The 11,619-nt window shown below is 42.9% G+C and overlaps 1 protein-coding gene across 1 annotated transcript; it reads right to left on the bottom strand.

Annotated features, from left to right (window-relative positions):
• Nucleotides 1-1,551: 1,551 nt before the first annotated feature.
• LOC142934266 (N-acetyllactosaminide alpha-1,3-galactosyltransferase-like) lies at nucleotides 1,552-11,167 on the bottom strand. The gene is made up of 3 exons (XM_076078777.1): nucleotides 10,313-11,167; nucleotides 3,164-3,301; nucleotides 1,552-2,236 (listed from the first exon to the last, which is right to left on the bottom strand). The coding sequence occupies exons 1-3, from the start codon at nucleotides 10,402-10,404 to the stop codon at nucleotides 1,552-1,554; spliced, it is 915 nt and encodes a 304-aa protein (XP_075934892.1). The 5' UTR covers nucleotides 10,405-11,167.
• Between the last annotated feature and the right edge of the window lie 452 nt (nucleotides 11,168-11,619).

Below are 11,619 nucleotides of genomic sequence, written 5' to 3'. Positions count from 1 at the left end.
CATTGCAAACACCCACTAATACAGGCAATATTATCATAATGCTTTTAAGAAAATAAGTTATGTAATGGAATTTCCTGCCGTCCCATATACGATCATGACAGGTTTGTTTTTAAATACTTACATTTAAAACCTAGACTGTGTGCACTCTAAACAATTTCACTGTAAAATAATGGTAACTTACTGGCAGCAGGGACACCAGTAATTTACATTTTTTTACGGTCAAGCAACCGTAATTTACTTTTACGGTATCTTACCGTATACTGGATTACATTATGTGATAGTAGGATAACTGTGTTTTACGGTGATTTTACGGAATATACCAGAATATTACCATTTATTTACAAAGGGTAATACAATCCAATACTTTTGTATTTAATTCCCAACAAATAAAATAATTACAATAGACATTCAATACATATTTTATGCAGTTTAATACATGTTCTCAAGACAAATAATAAAGGGACATTTGTATTACATCACAAAACTCACAATGTACTGCATGTTTAGAAGAAAACAAAGTCATAAAATCTTTAATGACCGGCTTAACTGAACTCATGAGGATAATATATATATATATATATATACATATCACTGATATGAATGGCATACCACTCTGATTCTGTTAGAAAAATTCACTCGAGACTGGTGTAAAAATCATTAATCACAGGACATTCATTCTTTGCAAAGAAGGAGACAGAGTTGATTCACATACAGAATGCACATCAAGACCGCTCGAAGATCTGTCTCCGAGTCTCTGGTATTTATACTAAGTAAACAACATGCAGTGGGCTGGCACAGGGTAACACACACACATTTTGCGTTTCACACAGGCGTCTACGTATCTGGACACTTTAACAATTCATTCTAGTACAAAGGTCACTTTCTCATAAATCATGGTCGTAAATCAGCCCTGCGTAAATATTGATGCTCACAAGTTTATTATCATTCTTATTCTTATGTTAAATGTATAACATTCCTTAATCATTTAAATGCATACTAATTAGTCATTTAGATTTTTTTCCCAACATATTCAATGGCCTTTACCACTTAGAATGAGCAGTCTATATCCCTATGTACTGTATATAGGAAGTTGATGGAGGGACATGACTTTTTTCATTGGTTTTTGGACTACGGTTCGAAGCCTCGAGTTTGCTATCTTAGTTTTTTGTTTTCACCAATTTGTTTTTTTGGTACCAGAAGTGACATGAGAGGGTGGAGTGAAGTACAACTGAACGCTGAATAAGATATTTTCGGGCAAACCAATTTACACAATTACCTTTCATGAACTAAAAACGTACTGTGAAAGGGTTAAAGTCAAAACATGGACAACTCCCAGACCAGACAACGCCGTGGTAGCAATGTCACTCACAAGATAGCCATACCCTCTTCTGTCGTCTTTTTAAATTATTTTGTTTAAAAACATTTACTGAAGACATCTTTTTTGACATGTCTTTTGTCAGCATAATCCTTGTTACACATTCTTATACACAAAAACAACCATTCATATTTACATGAGTTGGATTTTCAGGAAAGTTGTTTCTTCTCGCCACTCTACCGAGTACGAAGTGTGTCATAATGTTTTGGAGCCCATATTAGGCGGGTGACGTTTATGTCCCTTTTCTCAATGATAACCGGGTCCCAGCAGTACTCGGGTGAGACCAGCCTGCTTGGTTTGTGAAGCCAAAAGTACTTGTTTAGATGACTCTCATCATGCCACAAAGCCTCCACATTGTTTAGTTTGTCCTCCATGATACTCAGAAAGCAGTAATCTGCCAAATCCTTCACATTTTCACACAAGCCTCCAAAGATAGCAGCATGGTAGTAGTAATCTCCGGTTTCCATATATGCTTTGGATTTGGGGTTTCTGTCATAGGTGAACTTATCCTTTGGAAGTTTGTAATACCACGCGTGTAGTAAAGCCACAGAATCCCCCAGAGCCTCTGAGCCAAATCTTCCCTTAAACTCCTGATCCACATCAAAGCAGAAGACATAATTGCAGTGGGGACGAATCTCTGATTCTATGGCCTCTGATATAGTTTTCATGCGCATCATAGAGATGTCCTGCCACCTGGTGTGCTTTTCCACCTGGATAACCTTCAGGCTTCGCCGAGGACCAAGCTCGATGACCGGCACCTTATCTGCTTGATCCGTGAACACGTAATATGTCACCTGTAATCCCAACATAAAATGTTTTTCTGCAGAGGTAATGAAAGTTCCGAGGTAGGCATCTAGGTACCTTAGGTAGAGACGGAGAGATAAACAATTATTATGATTAGAAAAACATGACAAAAAATTACCAGAATACACGGTTATGTTTTTTATGTCAATATTCAGGCTGTTCTCATCCACCATTCGGACTTCGTACATAATTCGTAAATGATGCGCCGTAATTCTCGGGTGTCCGAATTTATTTGTCACGTAGCTTGCGTACTTCAGTAATGGCACTTCCTTAGTTACTTTAACCCGAACGACGATATTTTCCTAAACCTAACTCAGTAGTTGTTCTACCTATACCTAACTACGTTGTTTCCCGTGAAGACGGACATTTATTTTGAAGACTGTATGCATGTAACATGTGTTGCTAGCTGTAGTAGGAAAACGCACACATTTTTTTTTTGTAAGATAACATACATTTTTTGAGACAACTGTTATATGTGCTCACGTTTGCTGATCTTTTATTTCAACACTACGGTCATTACTTTGAGCTTGAACTCAACCTCAGTTGTCCTCCATCCCTCTATTTCTGCAGGTTTGCTGTCACGTGTGTTACATTTCCATGATGGTTTCGTATTGAAATGCACTATTGTCAGACAACAATGTTGTGGAAAAAAAGGGAAAAAAGTGGTATGACGTATTGAATGTGAAGTAAAACGTTTAAAAAAAATTATCATGCATCGCACCTCTACTACCATCCATGTTTAGTAAGGCTTAATGCCACACAATACAGTGTCTTCTCACACTGTTTTCTTCCTTCCTTTACAGTTTGTTATTCAGTCCCAACTGACCTAGCTGTATCTTGTTCATGTGGATTCAGGGTTTCTTTATCTCCACTCAGGTTTGTAATAAGTGGAGTGCTACGAATCTCGTACCAAGTGCTACGAGATTCGGACTCAAATGCTAGTGTAGAAGTGCTGGTATTTTCACGATCACAGGAGAAACATACCTTCCCACAGCAAACACGGTGAGGGCCACAGATGACTGGCTTTGGATGTGTTTTTGGTCGAAAAGATTGGGGTCAAATATCCCTTCCCAGATGATAGGAGCTTTCCAGGATGTGATTGTTTGAACCTGTGGTCTTGCCCTGAAATAGAAAATGAAAACAAAGATATATGTTAAACAGCCATATGGGGAGGAGATTTAAAACTGCTGCTTCTCACAAAGCAAGCAGACTTCTCCCGATCTTCTGCCCCATACTTCACTGTAACCTGGCTTGAAAGCCAGTCCGGATAGTACACTACAGCTGCTGGGCGTCCCACTTCTCAGAGCAGAGCGCCTTTATGGATCTATCAGGGAAAACGAGGGGAGGCGGAACAGCATAAATGAATGGTAGTGTGTAAATTCACGAAAACATACGGTCCTCACTTAAACCAGTGTTGCCAACTTTGCGACTTTCTAGCTAAATCTGGCGACTTTCCAGATCCTCTTGGCGACTTTTTTTTTTGTCAAAAGCTACTAGCGACAAATCTAGCGACTTTTCTGGTGTTTTGGAGATTCTGACGTGAAAGCACGTGTCGTTCTGCAGTCACTGTCCTCAACGAGCAGCGGGTGCTGCCGTGAGCCCCTCCGCCGTCCCAAACCACTCACAGGCGATCAGTCTCACAGTAACCTCACGGAGCAGTCCCAGCTGCAGTCAGAGCAGAGAGGAGACGCACACTCTCCGCGTCCAGACTGCAAATGAATCGCGCATGTGTGACACCCACCAATGTGCTTTCACATGTGAATTGGTGTGTTTTGGGTTATGTAAAGCCAATATAGTTTAGAGTGAGCATTGTATATGGTAGAAATATAATCATTTGATAAAGGACTGACGTGCTTTCACTGTGTATGGAGTGTGCATTCCACCCTGTGGCCAGCAGGGGGCAGGGTGGTGCTTTTTGCTTTGATTTGGGCAGGCGTTACGGCAGTAGAGTTAGACTACAACGGCGCGATGCTGTTTCCTCATTCTGACGAGCAGGCGAGATGAACAGACGTGAAATTGCCCTGTGTCATTTGTGTGTCCTGTTTACAGGTGGGTGAGGAAGAATTGAATACTGAATGAGTCGGTTTAGATAAGCCTATTGTTAGCGGCTAGGTAGCTAGGAGATGGATGTCTGAATATATATGTGTTTGTGTGGGTGTCTAGCTTGATTGTCCGTTGTGCCGTGTTAGCGAAAATGGCGCGAAAGTATTGTTTGTGGCTCAGTGAACATTTCGTGTAATATTGTCTAAGACTGTTAAAATGTGTTTACCATATGTTTTGCACCTTGTGTTTTTTGGTAAATAAATCCTCAATTCTGACGAGCAGGCGAGATGAACAGACGTGAAATTGCCCTGTGTCATTTGTGTGTCCTGTTTACAGAAACTTATCATCTGGCTATTTGGTACCAATCCTGGTACCTGTAACAGATTTTTGGGGGCTCGTCCGGGATCGGCACCACCGGAAGGCTGGCAGCTGATCCAGTGAAAGATGAAATTTGGGACCAGAGCTGAGCTGATGCTGCAATCCATGAAAAGCTGTGGGAGCAAAGAGACGGATGTGGGCGTAGACTGGTGAACTGAAGCAGAGACGAAGTTGTTGGACTGTGGAACCGCACGTGAGGGTAAAGAAAAGAGCTATGATGTCAGACAGTGAGAGGAAGAGCCTAGTGTGGGACATTAGGAAGAGCCTACTCACTTTGTCAGCGGATGAACTCTTTCAAATTGCCAAAATGGTGGGTCCAGAGCCAGACAAGGACCAGTCTGTGCCAGAAGAGGGAGATCTCGAGGGTTGCTTCGAACACATCAGCTCTTTCATGAACAGTCAGCGTCTTCTTGAGTTAGAGGACAAAGGTATGGTGGATTTGTTGATGTTGAAGGACACTGTTGATAATGTTGTTAAGTGTCAGGACGGGGTAGTATTTGACATAACTGTTAATGATGATGCCAATGTTCATGACACAGTCACTAATGACCAACCCACTGACACTACTCATGCTCCAACTAGTTCAGCTAGGTCAACTCACTTTAGTGACACAGACAATACAACTGCAGTGAATACAAACCAAACTGTTCCAGTAGTTGAAAACACCAGTGATGCTATGGCTAGTTCAGTGGGGCCATCTCAATCCCAACCGACAAAGCCGAGGCTATAGTGAGCTGCATGTCCACCACAAAGCCCAGCATACAGCATGGACGCCTGAGAGTAGGCCAACATGACATTGTCATTCCCGCTGGCCAGGTCGCCTGGATAAAGTGCAGAGTTCCATCCAACATGGATCCATCTGACCGCCTTGTCTTGTTTGAACCAGATGAAGACAGCGTATCATTAGAACAGCTAGATGTGGGTGAAGGCTTGCTTGAAGTCCAAAACCAGAAGCGACCATATTTGGCTGTGCCAGTAGGGAACAATACAAAACATGACATCACCCTGCCACGAAAGACAGCTCTGGGTAATATTCAACCAATCGCTAAAGTAGTTGAAACTTACTCACCTGACCAGGACTCAAAAGACCACTCAAAACAGAACGTGACAATCAACAGTGCCACTGCTCCATCTACTGGTGAAAGCCCATCATTGTGGCACCCATCAGTTAATACCAGCCACCTGGAAGAGGAACAGCGAGAGGCAGTAAAGAAAATGTTATATGAGGAGTCAGCAGCTTTCGCACAAGATGGTGACGATATCGGCTGTATTCCTAGTCTGCAAATGTCGCTCAATCTCAAAGATGATATTCCTGTTCAGAGGGCATACTCCTCTGTGCCAAAGCCACTACTCAGGGAAGTCAAGGAGTACGTCCAGGACCTTCTGGCAAAGGGATGGATAGTGAAATCCAAGTCTCCTTACTCTGCCCCCATGGTGTGCGTTCGAAAAAAAGACGGAACGTTACGCCTCTGCATAGACTATCTTCTGTTAAACCAAAAGACTGTTGCTGATCGACATCCACTACCCAGGATCCAAGACTTGACTGACACCCTTGGTGGTTATTCCTGGTTCAGCATCTTGGACCAGGGAAAAGCCTACCATCAGGGTTTTATCGACCAGAAATCCAGACATCTCACGGCTTTTATCACGCCCTGGGGCCTCTACGAGTCGGTGCGTATTCCCTTTGGCCTTTCTAATGCGCCTGCAGCCTTTCAGAGGAGTATGGAGGAGATGCTTGGCTCCCTTAGGGACGAGTACTGCATTCCATATCTCGATGACGTCCTCTGTTATGCAAGGTCTTTTGAAGAGCATGTTGAGGGAGTCCGCAAGGTCCTACAGGCCCTTCAGCGTCATGGAGTAAAACTAAGGCCCGAGAAATGTGAACTCTTCCAGCGTGAGGTCCGTTACGTGGGACGACTGATATCTGCGGAAGGAGTGAAAATTGACCCAAAAGACCTGGAAGCGGTGCTGTTGCTCAAAACCAAGACACCACAGACAGTGGGTGATATCAGAAGGGTCCTTGGTTTCCTAAGCTACTACCGATCCTACATTCAGGATTTCTCACGGATTGCAAAGCCTCTTTACGAGTTGCTGCAGGTGAAACATGGAATGACAGGGACTCCAAAACACAGAGGGAAATCCAAGGGACCCCAACTGTCCTCTAGGGCCCCTGTGGAATGGTCGAAAGAACATCAAGCAACACTAGAGCGACTCGTGGACATGCTCACAAGCCCACCTGTGTTGGCATACCCGGACTTCAACTTACCGTTCGTACTGCATACTGACGCATCAGAGCAGGGCCTCGGGGCTATCCTTTACCAGCAGCAAGATGGGAAGTTGAGGGCCATTGGTTATGGATCGAGAACTTTGACACCGGCTGAGAAAAATTACAATCTACACAGTGGGAAGCTGGAATTTCTTGCCTTGAAATGGGCAGTGTGCGAGAAGTTCAGGGATTACCTGTACTATGCCCCGCATTTCACGATCTATACAGACAACAACCCCCTCACCTACATCATGAGCACAGCAAAGCTAAATGCTGTTGGACATCGTTGGGTAGGAGAACTCAGTGATTTCCAATTTGATGTGAAGTACCGGCCTGGGAAGGTTAACATAGATGCAGATACATTGTCTCGCATCCCGCTGGATATGGAGAAATACATCACAACCTGCACTGAGGAGCTATCCCAAGATGTTGTGTGTACGACCTGGGAGGGAAACAAAGCAGCTCAGAGAAAGGATGTTGCCTGGATCGCTGCCTTGCATATCGCTTCTCTTAACACAAGCCAAGAGCCGCGTACACTCCTGCCAACAATAAGTCACGATGAGCTTGTTCGAGCACAGGGAGAAGACCCCACCATCGGAGAGGTCGTGAGGCTCAAGGAGACAAGCGCAGTCCCTACTGATGAGACACGGAAAGCAACAAATCTACTCACCAGAAAACTCTTACACGAGTGGAACAAACTACACCTGGAAAATGGGCTCCTGTACAGACGGACTGATGAAAGACAGCAGCTTGTCCTGCCTGCAAAATACAAGCATGTGGCATTGAAACATCTTCACGACGAGATGGGGCATGTGGGAACTGAGAGAGTGATCCACTTGGCTAGGGAACGGTTTTATTGGCCTTACATGAAGAGAGAGATAGAGGACTATGTCACAAGAAAGTGCCCATGTATAAAACAAAAAAAACCTGTCACCCACACGCGTGCCCCCATGGGTAGTATAACCACTAGCTCCCCCCTAGAGCTGGTATGTGTCGACTACTTGCATCTTGAGACCAGTAGAGGAGGCTACCAATACATTCTAGTGGTAGTTGATCATTTCACACGATTTGCCCAAGCATACGCTACAAAGAACAAATCCGGACGGACTGCGGCAGAGCGCATATATAATGACTTCATACCCAGGTTTGGTTACCCATCGAAACTGCACCACGATCAGGGTCGTGAGTCAGACAGACTTAGTCTCACCCAAGGGATATGCAGAAAAGTGGGCAAAGAGAATGTCTGATGCTTATCAGATTGCAAATGAGAACAGCAAGAAGTCAAGTGCTAGAGGCAAGTCCTATTATGACAACAAGATGAAAGGAGCAGTCCTGCAGCCCGGAGACAGAGTGCTGGTAAGGAATCTCAACGAGCGAGGAGGGCCCGGAAAGCTAAGATCCTACTGGGAGAAGGCAATATACATAGTCAAGGAACAGGTATCTGAAAATCCTGTGTACGTTGTCTATCCAGAGGCTGGAGATAAGCTGAAAAGGAGAACTCTACATCGCAACCTGTTGTTACCTGTGAGCGACCTACCTGTTGAAACTCCTCTTTGTCCGGAGAAGTCAGCACCTGAGACACGACAGAGGAAAAGGCTGGCAAGAGTCAGTGATTTGGAGGAACAGACAGATAAGAGTGACAACTCAGACGATTCAGAGGATGAACAGAGCACTGGAGGCTATTGGCTACGAATACCAATGAGCAGAACACAACAGAGAGGTTCAGTCCAAGTGCCTGAAAGACCTGGTTCAATCCAGAGAGGATCAGCCCAAGGATCTGTAAGAGATGAAACCTTGGGTGAGAATGAATACTTACCTGATCCAGTTTCAGCACCTGCAAGAGACGAGGAAAGACATACAGAAAGAACGCATGAAAATGCACACTTACCTTGGTCAGTCCAAACAGAAGCAGGAAATGGACACGAAGAGAGACCAGTGACTCCACCTCCAGCAAACATACACACAGAGATTAGGCGATCTGCTAGGGAAAGAAGGCCGAGGAACATGTTGACCTATGACACACTTGGCCAGCCTTCATTACAACCGAACCCTACAGTTAACACAGTCGGGGCATACAGTGCATCTTACTTACCATTATGGGGTACACCATACCATTTCCCACTGACATACCAACCTGCAGCGTACATGCCACCAACATACATGCCATACATTACACCTGTTTACGGATTTTAAAGGGAGTTTCTGATGTGGAGAGAAATTGTGAGTTATATGTATTTTGATGTTAGTTTGGAACTTTTGAATTTTTGGAAATGTCAGGAGCCATTTTTTTACTTTGTCGGGGAGTGTGTGACACCCACCAATGTGCTTTCACATGTGAATTGGTGTGTTTTGGGTTATGTAAAGCCAATATAGTTTAGAGTGAGCATTGTATATGGTAGAAATATAATCATTTGATAAAGGACTGACGTGCTTTCACTGTGTATGGAGTGTGCATTCCACCCTGTGGCCAGCAGGGGGCAGGGTGGTGCTTTTTGCTTTGATTTGGGCAGGCGTTACGACAGTAGAGTTAGACTACAACGGCGCGATGCTGTTTCCTCATTCTGACGAGCAGGCGAGATGAACAGACGTGAAATTGCTCTGTGTCATTTGTGTGTCCTGTTTACAGAAACTTATCATCTGGCTATTTGGTACCAATCCTGGTACCTGTAACACATGCACAAAGCCGCCGCTGATCCCGCCCTGGCTTGCATAGTGGGATGTGGATGTAAATGTCTTTTAAAAATGAGAAACTCCTGTGTATACGGACTGACAATGCCTCCGTTATGACGGGGATTAACAATGGGGTACATAAAAAGTGATGGCCTATTTCAATGGCAAAATAAAAAAGAATGAACAGAAGAAAGTTCATTTGTTCTAAACATATTTAGGGTGTTTTTTACTCACTTTTTACAGTTATGCAAATTGGTGACTTTTAGGACAGCCAATAGCTACTTTACTTACTGAGGAGTTGGCAACACTGTATGTAAACCTTTTGATGAATGCAAACTGTTTTATTCACAGCGGGGGCTTGCCTCCTTTACCCTGCCTGATTTACATCCCACTTCAGGCCTGTGTTGGTGGGGCCTTACAACTCCTGGCTGAACAGATCTTTTCCAAGGTGCACAAACATCCGGATTGCCTGCTCTTTGTTCTTTGGGACCATGAACTGCCAAAATACAGATAGCACATTAAAGGAGTCTATCACCTATTTTTAGCGTGTTTACCCACGTTTACGAAGGAAGAAATCAAGACGTTGTAAAGTATTTTTGGTTTTGTCATCTCAAATGTTATATGTGTAAATATTAATCACAGATCTTATTGTTGTGCAGTTATCATTTGCATCAATCTCTCTATGACAGCCGTTGGGCTATGTGTGTGGCAATGCCCTTCAGATACATTTCCTTCATTTCTCAGTCTTTGCAGACAAAACTAAAGAGATCTCTTACCCAAAGTTAAGTGTGTTGTTTAAATTGATGCTCTGTCTCAGCAATTTTCCATTGGCCACCGGCAGGTAGTCCGCAGGGACGATGATCTGCATGAGACTAGAAGGAAATCCTTTTTAGTGACTCTTGAAAATTAATCAAATAGGCTGGAATATGTGCTCATATAGGTCTTTAAGAGCAATAATGATGACTATTTTACTCACCTCAAAAATAAAGTCACGCTGACAACAAGCAACAAAAAACAGCAGGAGATTGCGCCACTCCTTGCCTTGAGGCCACTAAAACAATGCAAAAGCAAAAAAATAAAAAGAGAACAAGTGCTGAAGAACATGGTGAAAGTAATGTTAAGTCTTGTGAGAAACTCTGGTCTTTGATGTTACTCAAAAATATTTACCTTAAAACTCGTACTTTATTGTACATACCTTCTATGTGTTGTGGGAGGGCTATTCTACAGTTTTTATTATCTCCTTATCCAATTTTCCCAATTAAAAAAAAAAAAACTGGGAAAAAAATAATTTTGATGGATACAGCAAATTTAAAAGTTAAATTAGGAAAAACACCGTATGTCCAGAAACGATGTCCCCGGTCGCTCTGAATAATCCTCAGGCCTTACAAGGGAAACTGATCCTTTAATTAATAATTAATGTTTTATTGTCAGTCGTAATGAAATGTACCAATATTTAATATTTGTTTATTAATTGGAAATAATTCCATCACCAGATAATAAAAGCAAATTGAAACATGAGACACATACCTTACAACTGAGAAAATATTCCACTTCATTTTTCTTGCAAACAAACTCTTGCAGGAGGTGAAGGTATCTGCTGGCTGGTGAGTAAAAGGATACCTTAAATACAAATCAAACATACTCCCATTCTACGGTGCAGTTAAACCAGGAAAAGCATTCCTTACCAACTCACTCTAAACCAATAGGGTGAAGTGTGATGACACAGATCTCGCTCTGGGTTCTACAGCTTGTATCAGGGAGGTGATTAAAAAGGGAGGGGCTCCTTTGAAAAGGCTCATGTTGGAACTGTAAGGTAATGTAAGGTCATAACTCTAGCTTACTCATTGACTTCCCTTTAATCTAGTTTATACAAATGAATTGTTGAAGTATTAATTCAGTTGTTTTGAGTTCACTTAAATTGGTGGGGAAATAATTCCACTTTGTTCCATTGACTTAATTTTATTTATTTTATCATGGCAAAATGTGGCTTATGATTTTCAGTTTATAAAGCAACCATATTGTGCCTAAGTAGCTAAACCTAAGAATGTGTCCAAATATGTATTAAGGATCCTCCAAAGTGTAA

The sequence above is a fragment of the Anarhichas minor genome, unplaced genomic scaffold (genome assembly GCF_050575085.1).
Source record: "Anarhichas minor isolate MPS153535 unplaced genomic scaffold, ASM5057508v1 ptg000067l, whole genome shotgun sequence".
Classification (NCBI taxonomy): Eukaryota; Metazoa; Chordata; class Actinopteri; order Perciformes; family Anarhichadidae; genus Anarhichas; species Anarhichas minor.
This window is presented reverse-complemented; position numbering and strand designations above follow the sequence as displayed.

Excerpts from the sequence above, each read along its gene's own strand:
- LOC142934266 (XM_076078777.1), bottom strand. The coding sequence starts at position 10,404 with ATGCAGATCATCGTCCCTGCGGACTACCTGCCGGTGGCCAATGGAAAA. Across the intron at positions 3,302-10,312 it reads AACAACACACTTAACTTTGG|GGCAAGACCACAGGTTCAAA; the intron begins GTAAGAGATCTC and ends TTTCTATTTCAG. Across the intron at positions 2,237-3,163 it reads ACCGTGTTTGCTGTGGGAAG|GTACCTAGATGCCTACCTCG; the intron begins GTATGTTTCTCC and ends TCTCTACCTAAG.